The sequence below is a fragment of the Macadamia integrifolia genome, chromosome 2, assembly GCF_013358625.1.
Source record: "Macadamia integrifolia cultivar HAES 741 chromosome 2, SCU_Mint_v3, whole genome shotgun sequence".
Taxonomy (NCBI): domain Eukaryota; kingdom Viridiplantae; phylum Streptophyta; class Magnoliopsida; order Proteales; family Proteaceae; genus Macadamia; species Macadamia integrifolia.
Genome location: NC_056558.1, coordinates 34,142,244 through 34,163,580, shown reverse-complemented (window position 1 = coordinate 34,163,580; position 21,337 = coordinate 34,142,244). Strand labels below are relative to the sequence as shown.

Here is a 21,337-nt window from a genome sequence, read left to right as displayed (position 1 = left end):
GTCTGTATAGGTTTCCTGCTAGCTGTCCCTTCATGACAACCATTACACCCTTAATAACTTTGAGAACTCCACCTTCTGCTATGTACTTGCAGCCATTTGAGTCAAGTGCCCCCAAAGATATTAAGTTTTTCCTTAATTCTGGTACATGTCTCACATCTGCTAAGGTTCTTACTATCCCATCAAACATCTTGATTTTGATAGTGCCTATCCCAATGGTCTTGCATACTGCATCATTCCCCATTAGGACAGACCCACCATTATATGGTTGATATGTATCAAACCAATCCTTATGTGGACACATGTGATATGAACATCCAGAATCTAAAATCCAAGAATCAGAAGGTTGATTCTTACCTGATGATATAGAGAGTACATCTCCATCATCTCCATCTGAACTGTCAGCCACGCTAGCTTCCTCAGATGCCTTATCTACACCTTTCTTCTTTAAGTCCGCCTTCCTCTTCAAGCACTCTCTCTTCAGATGACTTTCCTTCTTGCAACAGTAACAAGAGACCTTTGTCTTTGCCGCTTTTGATTTCGATCGACTCTTCCCAGATCCCTTCTGATTTGATCTCCCTCTTTCCTGCTCCTTGTCACTTCCGAAAAAACCTTCTCCTTGAGATTTCGTACTACTAGCCTTCTTCCTTGTATCATTGGACATGAGGGCAGTTGCGACTTCAAACATCTCAAGCGTCTCCTTCCCGTACAAGAGAGTCGTTACTAGGTGATCATATGATTCTGGGAGCGACGATAGCAATAGTAACGCCTTGTCTTCATCCTTGATCTTAACCTCCAAGTTTGCAAGTTTACTTATGATCTGATTGAACATGTTAAGATGCTGTAATAGATCCATACCTTCCTCCATCTGTAGAGAATACAATTGCTTCTTCACGAACAACTTGTTCGTTAAGGACTTCGTCATGTAGATGCTTTCAAGTTTCGCCCATAACTGCGATGCAGATTCGATACCCACAACATATTGTAGGGCATCATCAGAAAGATTTAATCGAATAGCACTTACCGCCTTTTCCTCCATCTCTTCCCAATCTTCGTCAGTAATTTTTGCAGGTTTCTTCCACTTCCCCAACAACGTTTTCGCCAAACCCTGCTGTATCAGAAGATCCTTCATCCTTTGACGCCAGAGGGTGAAATTGTTCTTCCCATTAAACCTCTCGATGTCGTACTTGACATTCGATCCCTTCCCTGTCATCGTGATAGTAAACCCTAGAAAACGGAAACCTAGAGCTCTGATACCAATTTGTAGAAACGTAACCCTAAAATGATGTAGAAGATAATGGAAAAAACAAAACAAACAATGCACACGGATTTTACGAGGTTCGGCAAAAGTTGCCTATGTCCCCGATGAGATGAGATCCTGCTTCACTATCAATGGAGAATAGGGTTACAGCGCTCGTCCTCACACCTCTCAGTATTGCTTGCATTACAGAGAAAGAAACCCTCGCTACAAATATATAACGAAAAAAAACCCTAATCCGGATTAAACTACAATTGCCACCCTAATCCGGATTAAATTACAATTGCCCTCAATATAGCGGGACCGCCGTCTTGGCTGTCTAGGTGCTGCACCAGTACTCCCTGGATTAAACTGCGACGAAATACAAGACATCAAACACCAACAGGAGGGAGATGCGAAGGGCAGGGGAGGGTGTAGCCGGAGCCAACGATGGGTAAAGGAGAGGTATGGGAGACGGGGACAGGGATGGACTCGAGGGAGAGGGAGAGGAGAATTACAGAAAATTTACACTCAAAAAAGAGAGTGAGAAGTACAAGGAAGGGCAGAAAAGTAAATAGAATTTGGTTACAACTTATATTGTTGTAACTTGTAACCACCTTGGTTATAAATTGTCTATCTCTAATAATTCTTCTTTGTTGTATTTAGATATTGAATATAAGGATATAAATTTAAAATCGAAACCGTTTATCAAAATTAAATCGAACCATTTACATCAAAACAGTAAAATCGTTTATTAAATGGTTCGATTTTGGCTTTAAAATTGAAACCATGATTTAATTTTGGTTTTAAATTTGAAACCGTTAAACCAGTTAACATATATATTGTACGTTTAAGTCATTCAATGTTACTTTTACATATATTTCATTAAAAATTTTAAGTTTACATTAAAAAACTATTACAAAAAGGTACATAAAAAAAAATCAAAAATAAAAAATAAATCAATTCAATGTTACAATTTACATATATTTCATCAAAAAAAAATTTAAAGGTAAAGGAATTGTTTAGATAAAAAATTAGAAAACATAAAAAACCGTTTAAACCGAGTTTTAATATATTAAACCGTTTATTAAATGATTTGATTTTGATTTTACCCAAAAAATCTTTTCCTGAACCAAATCGAACCATCTACATTGAAACCAAACCGATTAACGCCCTTAATTGAAAACCAGATTATCATTTTACCCAAAAAAAAAAAATCATTAGTATAACCATTGAAAACTACAATTATTTATTTATAAGTGCTTTTACAGAGATGGTCCCGCCTACCCAAATGATGATATATCTAAAGGATGATTATGAGTGGTTGTTTTTCCTACCAAAGAAAAAAAAAAGCACCGTACCATAGGGATGCCCCTAAATCAACGGAATCTTAGTGAAATGATATTGAATCATAGGGAGCCCCACATCTATCAAGGGATAGTGAGATCACACCACCAAACCAAACCAACCAACCAACCATCCATCCATCTGTTTATTCCTTTTCCACAGCCTAATCTTTAATCTTTGATGGTTATTGCGTGGAAGTAAGTTGTCTGAAAAAAAGAGTTTCTTACCTCAAATTGCAAAGTTGAGGAATTAAATTATAATTTTGGAGAAGTTGCACTATGTAACCCAATGTCACAGGTTTGAAACTAGAAAATAATCTCTCTTGTAAAATAAGGGATGTGGTTGTTTACATTTGCCCATCTCATAATGAGAACCTTGTGCACTAAGTTGTTTTTTCTTTTCTTTTTTATTTTTATTTTTATTTTTTAATAATTTTAGAGAAATATAAAAGTTATATTTACTTGAGATGCATGTTTTTATTGATAAAAATATTTTATTGAAAATTATAGATATCATTCAATAATTATCTTTAATAATTTTTTTTTTTTTATTGATCTATTGGATTTAGCCGGATGAAGAGGTCTCAAGAGGATACAATATGAGAGATCCTTAGTACGTTACAAGGGCCTTGCTCCTGTCTATGGAATTGACATGATTGTGCAACAGATAAGCTTGAATGTTTGTTCATTTAAATTTGCTAGATGATGGGAGACAATTCGTCCATAAATTTTAAGCACAAAAAGCTACCATCTGCCTGAGTAAAAACCACCCAAGGGTATTTGAGTTTGATTCTATCGAAATTAATTAGAATCCTCCACACTATTGTTTAAAACACGTTTTTTCGTATATTTTTTAAAGATATGAGAAAAAAGGGTAAATGATAAATATTTCATTTTAAACACGTTTAAAACATGTTCCTTTTTTTGGGGGGGGGGTTATTTTTTAAAACTTGACTTGTCAAACATAATGTCTACTTGATTGATCATATCTCTCTCTCCGAACTCTGATCGACCTAATTTTTTTTGACAATATGAAGCTAACTCAGTGGCTTATATTTCTTATGATATCATCTCCAACTCAAAATTCAATGCATGGACTTGAAATTGAGCTACAAACTTATGCATATGCTGAAAAATATTTCTAAAGTGATGACTCTCAACTCCAAGTGAACATGTATCACTCCAAGAGTGTTGACTATGTTGACAACAATGAACAACATCATAATTAAGCCGCATTGCTCAATAAGACTTAATTTAGACATGTGTGGCATATGGGTTAAGAAATGGTGTTGAATGATATTCTGTGATATATCTTAGAACCTATAATGAGTCATGGGATATACATGCATTACTATTGAATATTATAGTTGTTTTGAACATTAGATGGCGGTATTCATATGATAATTACTTAATTTATATGAATATGCTACTTTTTTTTTTTTTTAATCCTGTTTGTTTGAAATCTACACATTTAAAATATGTACCATTCGTTTATGTTTTTTACTGTTCTCTGTTTTTTTTAACCATATTGTTCAGAAATTTCCACTGTTTAAAACCCATACCGTCCGTTTTTGTATTTTTATCATTCCGATTTTTGCTAACTATGGTTGGGCATGGGATTCCATTACACACCAGTGATGTGTAAATCCCCTCCCCTTAAATAAAAAAATAAAATAAAATAAGAGGAAAAACCACCACAAAATGTGGCGTGGTTAGTGAGCCCAAACACAAGGGGGAAAATTACTATCCTACCCTTTATGAAAAGTGAAAATCTCACCCTTGTTCAGGCTTTCATGCACGATCCTATTAACTCTTGCACGAGAGTAGAGACCACAATGCCTTTCAAGAAAACCCCCTCCCAATATAATAGAGGAGGAACCCTGCCAATCTCAAAGTTCCCTTCGCCACACTAAAAGGTTCTTTATAGGGAGTGTGGCACCTACGTATAGAGTTAGTCCCTTCATTTTTTAGGAGTAGAGAACACACTCTTTTTGTTCGTTATCTTTGATGTTAATCCCTTCTTTTTTTTTGTCTCACTTGTGAAACGACTATGACCTTAACCCCTTCTTGTTTGGAGAAGGAAACGAAGAAAGACGTATATAAAAGAAGATAAAACTATAACTCGCCCTGATTAGATTTGACTCACCCAAATTGCTAGGTTTCTTGATAAACATGAGTTGAGTGAAAAAAAAAAAAAAACTGATTTTCCGATTATAGGCCAAATATTCTGTTTTAAAAAGTTATACAATTAATGATGAAATGAAATCTTTTGGTTAAAACTTGTATTAGTAATATGAGCTACCACATAGGTAAGGTTTGCCTAATGAAATTTTTGGTTAAAACTTGTATTAGTAATATGGGCTACCACATAGGTAAGGTTTGCCTAAGTGGGTATATTAGTTGTATAAATCATATGGGCCGACCTATTGATGGATAATTGATCCATATGATGATTGTGCTTAGATAATTAATTGTCCAAAACAGTTAGACCTTTAATAACTAGAGATGAAAGAGAAGAATATGATGTTGAGTAGCACCCAACCACGTGAACCACCCCTCTCCTTATTGCTCTTCGTAAAGTCGTCACTACTAGCCATGGTTCTAAGTATTAGTATTGAATCCGTAATATTATATTAGTATTGGTTTTGATTAATACTGATACTTGATTTCTAGTATTGTTTCAGAGGTAAAACTGTAAAGAAAATATTTTTTCTTTTAAAAATGAAGATAAAGATGACCAATATGCATTGATCCGATCTAAATCAGTATCAGATTGATATCAACAAATATTAATACCGATAACAAAATCCATGCTACTAAGGTCTACGCCAAAAGATTCCATTTACCGGCAAGGTTATAGTGTGTGTGTGTGTGTGTGTGTGTGTGAGAGAGAGAGAGAGAGAGAGAGAGGAGGGAAGAGGAGAGAAAATATCCTCCGATTTAGTTTTTGTGTGAAGTTTTACTTAGACTTACTTTATTTTTAAAGGGCTAACGCATTCTATTTTAGTTATTGGTATCGGATAAGTTGATATTAATCAATTTTACGATTATTTTTTTCAAAAGAGTACATTTTTTTCACGACTTTCCTCCTCAGTTAATAATGATACTTGATTCAGGTCGATTAGGTATCAATACAAGTATCAATATTTATGGACAAACCTGTAACAATATATGGAAGCATGATCAACATCCAACACCTTATTAACGAGATTATATGCATAGTCATTGTAAAAAATTCCTTTACACAGGCAATGTGGGAACCCTCCCTAAAAGTATCAATAATTATACCCATAAGAGCTCAAAAAATGCATTATTAGGCAAACACACCGATTTTTGTACTGTCAAGGACAAAAACTTTATAAAGATTCTTGGTGTCGTGTGATGATTTGAACAGTGTCCCCATGGTCTTAAACTATCACTTTATTGGTACATTTATTGGTTTTTTTTTTTTTAAAGTTATCTAGTCCATGACCAATATGATGACCTTTAGTAATTTTTATCTTACATTTTAACAGAATGAGAAAAATCTATTGCAAGTAGATATGAAAACCATGATTTTTTTTTTATTTTTTTTGCTAATAATCGGTATCTAGGCTTTCAGTCTGACTAGTCTCGTGGGCCCATACTGACCTCACAATTGCCTGGATTGGGTCATACCAGGGTTAAATGAGAATCATTCAACTTTCACTGAAAGTAGTGAAGAACACTAAGGGGCCGTTTGATAACACTTCTATTCCTGGAGAGTGGTTCTTTTACAGAAGTGTTCTTTTTCGATTCCATGCTGTGAAGACACTCTGGCGGAACAGAAACAACGTTTGGTAAAACTATTTCAGAAATGGCTTTAGAACAGGAAAAGAACAGAAACAACGTTTGACAAACACTTCTATTCCTGGAGAGTACAATAATGAAAATTCACTTTTGAAAAAAGAAATCAATAATTACAAACATGCTATTATGGTCAAATTTAACTTAAATAAGGAAATAATTTGTTTATGAAATTATCTTTTAAAATACTATTACTTAAAGGAAATAATAAAATATAAACATAAAGAGTTTCCACAATTATCTTAATAAGAAAACAAAAGTCTACTATTCAAGTTTATAGGAATTACAAAATAAAAATCATAGCTGCAAATAGCTGTCTTTAAATTTTATTACATAAACAATCAAATCAGGGGGTAACCCTTATCTACTGTCATCTGATTTGCAATTTGTATCCTTAGCTCATTCATCTGTCTTCCTTGTACACGTTGACTGCCCTGATGAATTGTAGTAGAAGTACTCGCAATATCACCATCTTCTTGTTCTCCGTGAGCGTTGACTACCCTGACTCTCTCTTCATTAGGATCATAGTAGTCATCTTCCCCATATTGTTGAAAAAGTGCATCTGCTATTTGTTCAGATTTAATATAGTTATGAAGTCCACAACAAGCTATCACAATATAACTTTGGTAACTAAGTGAAAATTGAGGCATGTTTTTTAAAATAGGGAATCGAGTACTATTATGCTCCTTTTTACCCAATAATATAACTTATTATGCTCCTTTTTACCCAATAATATAACTTATTATGCTCCTTTTTACCCAATAAACGAAACATGTGGAAGAACAAGCGAAAACCCTTCGCTTTCGTCCGGTCCACCCTTACGTTTGGTTCCAGCTTGCCTCAGACAAGAAGAGAAGAAAGAGAAGCGAAGCTGAAAAAGTTCTCCAATGGCGGAAAACAAGCAAATCCCTTCACAGTTAGATTTAGATGCCAAATGGGATGCTTGCCTTGATATTACGGTTCGTCGGGTTGTTTATTCTTCGTTGTCTGGTGCTTTGGGCGGTTTACTTTTCTTCAGTGAGTTCATAGCTTCTTCTGTTTTCCTCTTAATTTGAAGCCATTTCTTTTGTTTACAATCAATAAATCACTTGTTCTGCATATTTTTCATTTCTCAATCAATTACGTTGTAACTGCTTCTGTTTACGGATTCATGATTGTTCTGAAATCTGAAGTTTTCGATTGTGTTTTACCTTCTTAGTTCTTTTTCTTCTTGAGGAAATGATTCGGTGCCGCAAAAACAAGAAATTAAATGGGAATAGGAAATGTTAGACTAAAGATTATAATCCCATCTCAAGGATGTGAATCTGCCAAAGTTCGGTTGCCAGATCAAATGGGGTTGTTATTCTTGTATTCTCTTTCAATACGGGGAAGGTCGCTTGGGATTAGGGTAACCATGGATGATTGCATTCTGGCGGTGGGAACAAGTATCAAAAGAGGGTAAAATAAAATTCGGAGACTGCGCAATTAGTGAAGATTTCCTCCCTTTTTTAGCAGCGGCGACTTTGATCGTGAGTTGCAGGGAAGCGACGAAGGAGAGAGAGGGCAGCGGCGACTGACCTGCGCCCAACCTGCGACCGAGAGAGAGAGAGACAGGGAAGCGGCGAAGTAGAGAGAGGGCAGCGGCGACCGAGAGAGAGGGCAGCGGCGACCGAGAGAGAGGGCAGCGGCGACCGAGAGAGAGGGCATCGGCGAACGAGAGAGAGGGCAGCGGCGACCGAGAGAGTGAAAACCTGCAATAGGTTTTCCTTAGGACTTGGGGATTTTTAATCGTGAGATGGAGTAGAGGGATTGGGGGTTTTGAGTAGTTGTGTTCTTCTAAATTTCTAAAAGAATAGAAAAGCAACTTTTTGGTACTCTTGCAATGTATTCTTTACTCATTCTTTTTCATTGGTTCATTCCGGGGGAATACAAAAATGAACCGGACGTGCCAAACATATTTCTGTTCTATTTGCATTCCCGCAGAATAGAAGAACACCAGAAACATTCTCCCAGAGTGTTATCAAACGGCACCTAAACATTCCCACGTGAATGGCCCAAGGTGTGCCTAGTGGGAGTCGAACTTAGGATATCCGAGTTTACGGCTCGTACCAAGTTCATTGTTCACCAACTGCGCTATCCACCTTGGGTAAACTCATGAAAACCATAAACTCATATGGTGAACTCAATCATTCGATATCATTTGACTATTTGTCAAATTTCAGTTTCAAATTCAATCATTTAATGATTCTATCTAATGTCGTAGTATTTCAATATATATCCATGAGCCTAGCTACTATAATACTATACTCTAATTGGACTAAAATTTGATATGGGAATAGAAAATTTTGGGATCGTTGTAACTACAAATTTGTAGCTTCATTGAGCCGCCACACACAGAATCAAGGGCATGATTGTTTTGATTATAGTCGGAACTTGTATCCAATATAATTTCAACTAGAATCCACTTAAGAAAAAAAAGGCATACATATTGGTTGACACTTGAGATCCAGAATTTGAAAAGGGAAAAAATCTAACTAATTATTTATGGGATTATTTTATTAATCAAGGCATGGAAACAATTTATCAACATTATCACCTAGACCCAAAAAATAATATTATCAATCTGGTTGCCAGAGACAGAGAGAGAGAGGGCCTTATGGGCCTCCAAATCGAATCAGAGATTGTGAAAAACCAACCATTCCATACCCAAACTATAATATATTCCATCTCTCTCCTCTCTCCAAAGGTCAAATATCTCAGTCCATAAGCAGACGAACAAACTTGGTCATCCCTAACCCATACATAGACCATAACCAACGATCGACCAACTTCGTGAATCTAAACCGTTCATGCATGAAACTGGTCCACTAAACGAAAGGCTCAGATTGAGTTTGGTATAATAACCATAGTCAACCAATTGACAGTGAGATTATACATTACGATTAGGCAGCCTAACTGTGAAACTAGAAAGTGTCCTTTCCTTTTCGGTCGGTAGAAATAACTTTATTGCTTCCGTTAAATGGTTAATTTATAATCCTTTTTTTTAACAAACCTTAGAGAAAACGTAATTTAGGAACTCTTAAGAGTTAAGCCCTCGTTTTAACGGACATGATTAAGAACCCCCAACATCTATCTGTTACAGCTTACAGGTGATCCCCCAACAAATTGGCAGTTTCATCTTTGATTTCCCGCTTTCCAGCGCCAATTTTTTGAAGTTTTGAATTAGTGGTATTGTTTAAATAATGGATCCGTTAATGGGGAAAAAAAAAATTGTTTGGGATTGCTGCCTTATTGTTACTACTTTATCACACATGTTGCTGTGTTATAAGAGATTTATCATTAAACTACATGCATCGCAGTGGGACCGACCACTTCGCCCGAATGGCAAGTATTCACAATATATCTAAAGGGTAAGATAACCCTATCTTCTTTTGCAGTCATTATTTCAATACGTAAATTTATGAGAGGTCATGTAGAGGCATTTGGAAGGAGGACAATGTCATCTTTTGTATTCGCCTGTATTTGAACGTAGAGACATGCAGGCGAATAAAGTTCTTTTCTTGATATCTCAATAAATGGGATTAAATTGACGGTTGTGATCACTTGTAATATTCATTGGTGTTTGAGCACATAACTACTCGTGGCTCTATATGAGACGACGTTGTCTTTACTTATGTCTGGGTGTAGAAACATGCAAAAGAGCAGAGTTCTTTTCTTCATATCTCAATAAATGGGATTAGATTAAAGATTGCATATAACTACTCATTATCCCCCTTTGACTTTGAAAAACATAATTAATCGTGGACTGATTACTTGATTTACATAAGGAAATAAAGTTAGCACAATGGTAAGCGATTGATCCTAAAGATCAAATGGTTTGACTGATTTATCATTCATGATTTTTATCACTTCTAGTGGATCTTACATATGGGTCCTATTGTACCAAAACTTGGGCTCTCCCACAGGGACTCATAACACAGAATCAGGATTTGAACCGATTTCGATCAGACTCGAATCAGTCTAGATATCTATTAACAAAGTGCATTTAAAATCCCGTTTTAACCACGTTTTTATTTTTTATCATTTAAAATACGTTTGACCACATGCTTTCCAAAGATATGGAAAAAAACAACAAACGACAAACATTCATGTTCTAATACACGTTTCAAACATATTCACTATTTAGAACCCGTTTATTTGATCGTATTTTAAAAAAAAAAAAATTCACAATTTAAAATCCATGCAATACACTTCATTTTTTTGCCCTTCTCGTTTTTGCTAACTATGATCTAGATTCTTGGTATCTAAGGTTTTTTCATACAAAGATCGGATGAGTCAAATCAGTTAGACTCAATCGATCAGTTGATCTGGTCGATCCGATCCCAATTCTTGAAATTTTGTTCGTCATAAAAAAAACGAATCAAGCGCTTATGATAATTCAATCAGGTCAAACTTTGACTTTAAAGATCTCCTTCGTCTTCCCTATTGAATGTTTGGCTCAACTAACTTGTCTGAACGCTTTTTAAAATACGAAACGAACATTACACGTAATCCACAGTGAAGTACAAGCACTAAGCGCCATGGTAGTCCGTAAAGTAAGACCCATCTCCACCGTTGAATAAAAAAGAAAAAAATCTGAGATAATCTGATAACGATTTGTTTGTCCAAATACCTTTGAATGCTTATGATGGGACCCATCCGTACAACCAACTTACTGAAATCCCAGATCAGATCAACGGTGAACTCCCATAATTTTGGTCTAATAATCTAATCATTAATTATTTAAAAAAAATAAGGCCTTAATTTTGGGCCAACAACCAGGACCACATGGCCCACTTGTACAACTCCAAGACTAAGATGAAACACGTGCCTTGATATGAGTGGAGGCAACAACGGCCCATGAAGCCCAACGAAAGATCCCTTAAAATAGTGGAATTAAATAAGAAAGATTGAGGGCTCAATGAAGCCGATCAGGGCCCACGTAAAGAGGAGCCGTAGCACAAGAGAAGGCGACGCTTAAGACCGACCAGCCATGCGTCACGACCGTGCGTATAATTTATTGCCGCGGCGAAAGAAAGGTAATGGTGGTGGGCCCTAAACTTAGATGCATCTCACTGTGGGACCCTTCTGGTCCAGTTCGGGGCCAGCCACTCACGTGTTAGAAAAAGTATCATGGGACCCACTATCTTTTCATTTGCTGTTCCTCTTGTGAAAGATATTTCTCTCATGTGGTTGGTGATAAAAATATAACCTCGACCCACCGACATGGTTAATATAAATCACTGGATTTGGCATTGAAATCTAATCGAACCGAACCCGACATGAGTTTATTGAATGATGTTTTGGGTCATGAGATTGAAATCTAATTAGATTGAATTGAAATTGATTAGAAATCAGATTAAACTTTAAAATTAGACTAAAATCATAACTTGATATCAACCCAAAATTTATAAAAAAAATATATATATATATATATATATTTATAATTTTGAATGCATTTACATGTTAAATCCAAATCAAACTGAGACATGTAAAAGAATTTTATAAAAATCAATATTGATGCATCTTTATTGGTTCATATTTTCGTTTCACTAATCCTTACATTAAAATCAATGAAATAAACTAAAATGGATCCAAATTGGGATCTAGTTCATCTTCAACGACTGCACCTTCAAGAGTGCGGATCAAGTCCTCATACGAGAATCATTCTCATATGGTGTTTGATTTACACATGGACTCCACTTAAATCTCTCTCTTCTTTTAATTGATTTTTATTTTGAATGGAGTCCATATGTAAATATTCTCGTACGAGAACTTGATGTGCTCTCCACTTTCAATGGTTGTCTACTAATTAAGAGGGTTTGATCACTCATCCTGATAATTATCAACCCTAGAAGATGCATGTCCAAACATTCTCAGACCTGAGATAGATCATTGAGGAGTCAGTGGTGTTGGAAGATGACCTTTTTCCTCAATCGATCGACTGATGCCGCTACACTAGATCAGTATATTTTACCTCCAAAGATTCCAAAATAATGGTGTTTATTCAGAGTCCAATGCCATGGCTGTATATTGAGGACCCTTTTTAGGTAAAAAACAATCCCCTGCTGCAGGTGCAGCCGTGCGACGAAGATCCAATGATCAGCACAACATTGGGGTGTATATCGATATCGTATCAACCATCGGATCCTCATTGCATGGCTCATCCGCGGCAGAAGATGAAAGTCCCTTTCTGGACGTAGATGAGACTTGAGAGCATCAACAGACCGAGGCCGTCGCCGTAAAAAGCACGTGATCGTAGCCGCTGTCGAGGTTCGGAAGTGAACAGCCACGTGGATTTAGTTGCATTACATGACACACTGGGACCCACTGCTCACGCCGACGTGGCGTAAGAAGCGGGAGCCGTTGGAGTGAGCCTTAAACAGGGTCACGGACTCACGTAGTCGCGGGGCCGCCGCCAGTTGTTAATTCGTTACCTTCTTTACCGACGGAAATAAGTGTGGCCCTAGTATTATTAGCCTGGCTTATGTCTAATGACCAAAAGACCCTCTAAATCTTGCTTGGTATGGTCACCTAGGCAGTATGACTTTTCCATCAAACCAACATTTTTGGTGCACATGCACAGTGCACATGCATTTCCTAGGTGACCTATATCAAGTTAAGCTCTATAATTATAATGTCCACTTCTTCTTTACAGCCATATTTAGTTAGTTTTCAATAATATATAACATAAAAAATAAATAAATAATATATATAAGTAGTGTCAGATGTCAACCTGTTACCTTTTTAGGCATGTCGTAAGATGTAATTAAAAATGTCCAAATTGAGAATTATAATAATCTTAAGGTAAAATAAAATTGATCTCTTTTTTTTTTGGTAGAAAAAATAAAATTGATCTCATTCTTAATATAAATGCTTGGGCCAAAGAAATATGTCCAAACAGAAGTTTCTAAAGGAGAAATTAATTAGCTATGAGACTATGAGTATGACTTTTGTTTTTTGTTTCCTTTTGTTTTTTTTTTTCCTTTTATGCAAACGACATTGACGACGTAAGGATTAGTAGTTCTGTTATGAGTTGTCTGAATAAGAAGAAGATGTTTTGGTCATGATAGTCGTGTGACGTGAATTCACTATTCATGATTCATAAGTTAGCTATTAAATTAAAATACTTGACCTAAGATTTTTTTTGTTTTGTTGTTTCGCAACAAATATATATTTTTTTATGGGGGGGGGGAGATAGAGTCAATTTCTTTGTTTTTATTGGTAACCCATTAGATTTAATTTAATTAATAAAGTTGTTAATTTATCAAAAACTTAAAAAAAAAAAAAAAGAAGAAGAAGGAAATACCTAATTCATGTCAACAGAGCAAGGAATATTCATTAGGACTTATTAGTCATTGAATAAGTATGATTTTAATGCAATACAAAGTTTGTGACTTACAAAGGGTTTTTTTTAGTGAAAAATTGGAATCACTAAGAAACACATGCATGGAAAAACTTTCCATTGCAAAGGAGATACAACAAAATGGGAAAGGGAATGCGGGAATCAACTACCATATATGAAAGAGAAACAACAATGAATCTTAAGAACCAAGCTTATGAGCTTCAGAATTTAAAAAAGCAAGAAACAAACTATGTACATAACAAAAGAATGTCTTCAATCAAGAGTTTGAGTGGCCTAAACAATTTTCCCAAGTGAGATGAATTTGATTACCTAAACTTGGTTGAAGGCCGATTTATTCAAATTTTTTTTATTATAAATCCAATATTCAATTCATTTTATAAGGAATCCAATTCGTTAATTTTATATTTTTGTGGTATAAAGATTAGTAAAAATCCTAGTTTTTGGTAGATTCGGATGCGAATGCCACCTAGATCACTAGTCATCCTCTTCCTTGAAATGTCCCAATCGCTCACTATTTTTAGGATTCCATAATATCTCTTCCAATACTCAAAACTTCACAGGAGCATTTGAGAGACCCTCTCCCATCTCTTATTTATGAATCTAATAGTTTCATCTTTTAGCTATTTAGATTGAATCTTCAATATCATAAAATGAATTAGAGGCATGGTTCATTTGATATAGTCTAGGTTGTGAGTTTGATTCATGATGAATCACAAATTTATTTCAATGAATTGACACAGACCAAATGAACCAACGCATCAAGGATCAATTAATTAAGTATTAATTTTAAATATTTAATTCCATCCATTTTTATCATCACTTGCCAAACACAAGTGACAAAAGATTCTAAAATGAGATTTTTTTTTTTTTACAGAAAAAAGGAGAAGTTAATTATGAATGTATCTTTTGTTATTCTTGGGTCATTCTTTTCCTCCATACAAACAACAATAACAACAACAAGAATGTATGGATTAATGACTTCGTTATGAGTTGTATGAATGATAAGAAAATATTTGGATCATGGTAATGATGTGATTTGAGGTGAATTCAACAATCATGATTCATAAGTTTGCTATTGATATTTTAAAATGCATGACCTAAGATGTTCGTTATTTTATTGTTTTATGGCAATTAATTTTATTCCTTAGGTGAAATAGAGTCGATCACATATGTATTTCTTTCTAGTTTCTAGTATGTTGTAACCCATTGGATTTCTCTCGATCAATCAAGTTGTTATTAAAAAAAAAAAAAATCTCTAATTCATCATGTCGACATTAAATTTCTATGGACTAAGGAATATTCATTAGGGCATATTCGTCACAATATATTACTTTTTTTTTTTTTTTCTATTTTTTACTATCTCTTTTGTTCCTTGTGTTGCGAATGTTGAGCCACTCTCGTTTCTTCAAATTTTTTTTTCTTCGTTTTTGAATGCAATACGACGAACTATATGATTAACAAGGTTTGGTTGATCAATTTATATATCATAAAATGGATCGAACATCAATTTATCAACTTCATTTTGTAAGGAATCCATCTTATTAAGTTTGAGGTTAATTTGTTATATTCATATTTATAAATCTAATAGATTTGTCTTTTAAATGTGTAGTTGTATCAGGGATAAATGCAAATATTGAATCTTCAATATCATAAAAATGAATTAGAGACTTGGTTCATTTGATACGATTTAGATTGTGAGTATGATTCATGAGGAATCACAAATTTCTTCATCAAGTCCATGTAGATCGAATGAATCCATGCATCTAATGTTAATTAATTAAGTATTAGTTTAAAAAAATAATCATATTTAGCATAAATTTATTAGAGATTAGGATTTAATTCCATCCATCTCTATATTCATTTGACAAATACAAATAACCAAACTTTTAGAAAGCAACTAAGACCCTTGGACCAGTTGCATGCATGCAAAAGACACATGATAGATGCGATTCCATTGTGGTGTATATTTATAAAGTGTACAACCATTCGTGTCATTAGGGGGCTTTCCATGATTTACGTCTTAAACATGTGGCTTATGGGCAAAACATCCATTTCAACTCCCCTTTTCCTAACCATTGATGGGTGACTGTATATTTACCATTGATGGATGACTGTATAGTTTAATCTTAACCAGTGTCTTAGGTTAACTCAACAATGAATCTTTGAGGGGAACAACCTTAAGTCATCTAACAGTCAAGCTGTCAAATCATTAATTCATATGACAATTGCTTATAACTGGATTAGTTAATTCTAACTAGTGGAATTGAATCAGTTAAAAGCAAAGTGTCAAAACTCTTTATCTTCTTTTTATATGTTCATTAGTATCAGTCTTAGAGGTCTTAGAGCCACAACAGAATGAGAAAGCACAATGCACTCAAGCAACTCAATTTGCTTGTTAACGTATAAACCACACAACTAAACCTCAATTACTTGAAAAGTAGGGTTTTTACTCTTGAAAAGAGAAAATCACACAACTAAACCTCAATTACTTGAAAAGTAGGATTTTTACTCTTGAAAAGGGAAAATGAAACTTAAAAGGTAGCATGACCCGACACCCAGAAATAGAGGGGACGAAATGACCACCTCGCGTCTCATGAAAGACAAAAATCTAATATTATTGATGCTTTCATGTGTGTTTTCATTAGCCTCGACACTGGCACATGGGTCAATTGCCTACTAAAGAACCCTCTCTAAATAAAAAAAAATATATAGCAAGAGAACCACTACCTCCTAACCCAGATACAGACCAATTGGTGTGACCAATGAAAAAGCATACAAAAGTATCTTTACACCCATTGAACATTTATGATTATGGAGAAATGTAGTCTTTTCGCACTCGTTGTGTCTTAACTGACGCATATATAGAATTTAACATTTTTTTCCCTAATAATAATCTATCCCGTTCCTGCAATTTTCTTTTCTAATTAGGTAATCATTATAAATGAATGATAATGAATACAGAGTATTAAAGATTTAAAATTTAAAGGGACTTCTTTCTTCATTAGAATAAAAAAAAGAGCTGCCTCTTTGAGCTTACGTAAAGATGAACAGGTGGGATGGGGGGCGTGCGAGTAGAGTTGAAGAAAGAGATCCCTCCCTTGGAAAGTGGGTTCATAGATCGTACATAATACTATACATCTCTGGTTGTTGAATCAATGGACCCACTAGATCAGGTCCATGCATTAGACGGCTGAGATCTATTTGAAGAATTCACAACCCTTTGGACGTTCTTTTGATCTGTCTTTTTTGGTGGGCGGGTGAGGAAAGCAAATCAAAGCAAACGGAAGCACCGGTTCAGACATGATTATATAGCAGAGGGAGACACAGAAATTGAGGAGTTGACAGAGAGCGATGTGGAGCGAAATGAATGCTTCAGTAAACGGCGGGAAGAAACAGTGGAAGAATTTCAGTGAGATGTGAAGGTGGGATTTGAGAAAGGAGAGGAGATGAAAATGCTGAGTGATAGACCGGCCGGCCAAGGTGAAGAAGTCGCTGCCGGCGGTGATGGTCGGACGGTTTTGGTAGGGGTGAAGTTGGATGCAGAGAGCAGAGAGTTACTCACTTGGGCTCTCGTCAAAATCGCTCAACCGGGTGATCGTGTTATTGCTCTTCATGTACTCAGTGAAACAGGTAAGAATCTTGCTTTTGTAGAATCATTTTTGAGTTTCTGGTTTCTGGGTTGTGTTATGTTATTGATTTTGGTACCTGGGTTCTGTTTTTTTTTCTTTCCATTTTTTGTGGGGTAGACGTCATTGATCGAGATGGGAAATCATGTCTTCTCTCGTTGGTGAAAGCGTTTGATTCAGTACTCGCTGTGTATGAAGGTTTCTGCAATTTGAAACAGGTTCATACTTAATTCTAGCTTTCTTATCTCTTTCATTCTTCTGGTTTTAGTTATTATTATTTTTGGTTTAAAATAAGAGTGATTTGGTTGCAATTTTGAAGGTGGATCTCAAACTTAAGATCTGCAGAGGATCTTCGGTTCGGAAAATTATAGTGCGGGAAGCGAAAGCTTATGTGGCTAGTAAAATCATTGTAGGAACTGCAATGAACCATCGCAAACTTGGGTCTTCGGTTTCTGTTGCAAAGTATTGTGCGAGGAAACTTTCCAAAGATTGCTGTGTTGTTGCTGCAAATAATGGTAAAGTTGTGTTTCAGAGAGAAGCTTCTGCAGTACCCTCCAGTAGCTCCCGAGGTTGTATGATTTCCCCTTTTTTGGATTTCTGTCGTAGTTTCTCTTTAAGAACTCTCTTCCTAATTTCTTCGTTCTCTCTTACGGCAGGAGGGGAGCATGGCCAGCGTAAGAATTTGTTCTCTGTGATTCACCGTTCATTGAGTAAGCATCATAATAGCAGACTAATAAAGAACGCACCAGCAGTGGCTGTGCCTAATCAGGAAACTCGTCGGGGTTCTGAGTCGCATTGTTTAGAGTCTTTACTGAGGCAGAATTGTTCAGTTTGTAAGCAGGGCACCGATTCGCAGGATACCAATTATTCCCAACGCACAGAAGATTCTAATGGTGATGAGAATGAAGACAATTCTTTGGCTTTGGCTTTGGCTTTGGTACCAGTACAGACTCTAGAAGGATCCTCAGGTTCAATCTCGCTTTTGATCCCCGAAAGGCCGGAGTTGAGACCTGGTTGGCCGCTGCTTCGCCGGATGTTTTGGCCGAATGGGCATTCAGAGGAGAGATCTCCTGGAAAGCAGCTCTCTGTTGTCCAATGGGCAATGCGGCTACCTAGCAGGTTTTCAGTAGCAGTTTATCCTGATAGTAATCAAATAAACAGTAATCAGCAGGGTGAAGCTTGTGATTCTAAATTGGATGGAGAGAGCGGTGCAATTGTTCCAGTAGGGAGAGATGCGATTTCTCCTCCTTCTTCACCCAACCATGGGTCTAAGAACATACCCAAAGAGTTGGAAGGTCTGCACGAGAAGTACTCATCCACTTGTAGATTATTTGGGTACCAGGAACTTGTGTCGGCAACATCTAACTTTAAGACTGGTTTGTTTTTCAACTTCAATTTCCTGTTTATGAACTTGTTTTGAGTTGGGTATGTGTAATTGTGGTTTGTTTCTAACAATCTATTCACAAATTCCAGATAATTTGGTTGGAAAAGGAGGTAGTAGCCAGGTTTACAGAGGGCATCTTCCAGATGGGAAAGAACTGGCCGTAAAAATTTTGAAGCCATCAGAAGATGTGTTGAAAGAATTTGTGTTGGAAATTGAGATCATCACAACCTTAAATCACAAGAACATAGTCTCCCTCTTTGGGTTCTGCTTTGAGGACAACAATCTTCTATTGGTTTATGACTTCTTATCCAGAGGAAGCCTTGAAGAGAACCTTTATGGTAATGACTAGTTGATTTTCTTTATGTGGATATAATATGAAATTGCAGTCTTCTTGTTTCACTTTCTCATTTCTTCTACTGGTTGTTTCTTATTCACTGAATCAGGTAATAGGAAGGACAATTCGGCGTTCGGTTGGGGAGAGAGATACAAGGTGGCTCTGGGTGTCGCTGAGGCTCTGGAATACCTACACACTGGAAGTGCTCAAAATGTGATCCATCGGGATGTGAAATCATCGAATATCCTTCTCTCTGATGATTTTGAGCCACAGGTACTCCGCTCCTAATTTACTATCATTTGTACTTAGCTTCTGTAAATCCTATTCTATAATTGCTCATATTGTTCTTATTGCTTCATTCAGCTATCAGATTTTGGACTTGCTACATGGGCTTCAACCTCCTCATCTCAAATAACATGCACAGATGTTGCAGGAACTTTTGGGTATGTGACTTCTCCTACTGTAATTTTCCTCTGATCTTCTGTGAACAAACAGTAATTTGGTTGCAATTCCTTTACGGCAGATATTTGGCTCCCGAGTACTTCATGTATGGTAAAGTAAATGAAAAGATTGATGTCTATGCCTTTGGTGTTGTAATCCTTGAGCTTCTCTCAGGAAGGAAGCCCATCTGCAGTGACTGTCCAAAGGGTCAAGAGAGCCTGGTTATGTGGGTAAGTTGCTGGTAATCCTTGTGGGATACCTATATTTATTTCTTGAATTTGATTTTTGACTGATATGGTGGAGAATGGCCATGTTTAGGCTAAGCCAATTCTAGATGGTGGAAAAATCACCCAATTGTTAGATCCAAGCTTTGGGGAAAATTATGACCATGATCAGATGGAGCAGATGGTTTTAGCTGCTACCCTCTGTATCAGACGCTCACCTCGATCTAGGCCTCGAATGAGCCTTGTAAGTCATCTGTCCTTCCACTGTGTGCTTCCATTCTTACACAATAATAATCATGCTTTTAATCACTCACAATGGAATTGTCTGGCCATTGATCTCAGGTCTTGAAGCTCCTCCAAGGCGATCCCGAGGTAACCAAGTGGGCAAAGCTACAGGTTAATGCTTCAGAGGAGTTTGATGCACAGGATGAGGAAGCATTTCCTCACACTAATATCCAGTCCCATCTTAATGTTGCATTGCTTGATGTGGATGATGATTCATTGTCCGTAAGCAGCGTTGAGCAAAATGTATCATTGGAGGATTACTTACAAGGAAGATGGAGCCGATCATCGAGCTTCGACTAACCAAGTTATCAAATTAAAGGACAAAGTCCATGTTTGATTCTTTCTGTACATTCTTTTTCTCAGCTTTTCTTGTTACCCTTCTCTGTGTTCTTGTTTGCAAGTAGGTCTTGGATGAGAGGTTGTTTGTTGTTGTACCCTCCTCCTTACCTTGTTAGCCATTTCTCAATCCCTATCTGTTTGGGCTTTGGTTTTATGAACCATTAATTGGTTCTATACTTCTATTTGAGTTTTCTTGCTCTAAAAGGTTTGTAACCATTGCTTGTTATGTGTTGCATTTGAAGAAATAATAAGAGCAAGTTTGCCTCTGGAATTTTGTTCAGTAGCAAGCCAACTTTCACAGGCTTAACAAGTTGGCAAGCTCAGTGTCATTGTTCCTATAAGTCACTGTTATTGAATTGGGTGTTGTGATCTTGTCAACATCCTGATTTGGAAAACCAACCTTGACCACACAAACAACAATAAAAGCCACTTATATTGGTTGGTCTTCTCCCTATAACGACTGGAGTCAATGGTTTCTCTATTAGATTAACTTGTAGAACAGTAGATTTGTCTCTTCATTACCATAAAAACAGGAATCAAAAGCAACATAAAGTGTTGGACCAACCCCTCTCCTTTAGAAGAACTAAAGGAGAACACAAGGGGAGAAAATGAGAGGTGGAGGATGTATGGTCACAAATTTATGAGACATCTGTTTCCTTCTGTGTTTGTAATGCGGATCAATTAATAAGGTTGTGTTTGATTGCAATTGAAATTTAAAGAGAAAGGACAAAAAATTTTAAACTTTTAAAAAATATTTTGTATTTATTATTCATGTTATCACATCTGAGACCTTATGTGATTGTGTAAATTACTTAAAAATTTTAAATAAATTTTATTCTAGATGTTATAGTAAAGGGTTTTCGATGAAATAATAAAATATAGAATAATTTGGATTTAGTGACGTAGTCACATGGG

At 36.1% G+C, this 21,337-nt stretch overlaps 1 protein-coding gene across 1 annotated transcript; it reads left to right on the top strand.

Moving 5' to 3' along the window:
• Nucleotides 1-17,069: 17,069 nt before the first annotated feature.
• On the top strand, nucleotides 17,070-20,693 carry LOC122089117 (serine/threonine-protein kinase PAK 6-like). Its single transcript, XM_042658598.1, has 10 exons — nucleotides 17,070-17,419; nucleotides 17,536-17,633; nucleotides 17,735-17,984; nucleotides 18,072-18,791; nucleotides 18,889-19,137; nucleotides 19,243-19,406; nucleotides 19,497-19,576; nucleotides 19,657-19,804; nucleotides 19,893-20,042; nucleotides 20,141-20,693. Exons 1-10 carry the CDS (start codon nucleotides 17,236-17,238, stop codon nucleotides 20,381-20,383), a joined length of 2,286 nt encoding a protein of 761 aa, XP_042514532.1. The 5' UTR covers nucleotides 17,070-17,235; the 3' UTR covers nucleotides 20,384-20,693.
• Nucleotides 20,694-21,337: the final 644 nt, after the last annotated feature.

What these genes read in the sequence shown, in the direction of transcription:
- LOC122089117 (XM_042658598.1), top strand. Translation starts at nt 17,236, where the DNA reads ATGAAAATGCTGAGTGATAGACCGGCCGGCCAAGGTGAAGAAGTCGCT. An exon ending in GTTTCTGCAATTTGAAACAG is followed by an intron (nt 17,634 to 17,734) that starts GTTCATACTTAA and finishes GCAATTTTGAAG; the next exon opens with GTGGATCTCAAACTTAAGAT. An exon ending in CTGATGATTTTGAGCCACAG is followed by an intron (nt 19,407 to 19,496) that starts GTACTCCGCTCC and finishes TGCTTCATTCAG; the next exon opens with CTATCAGATTTTGGACTTGC.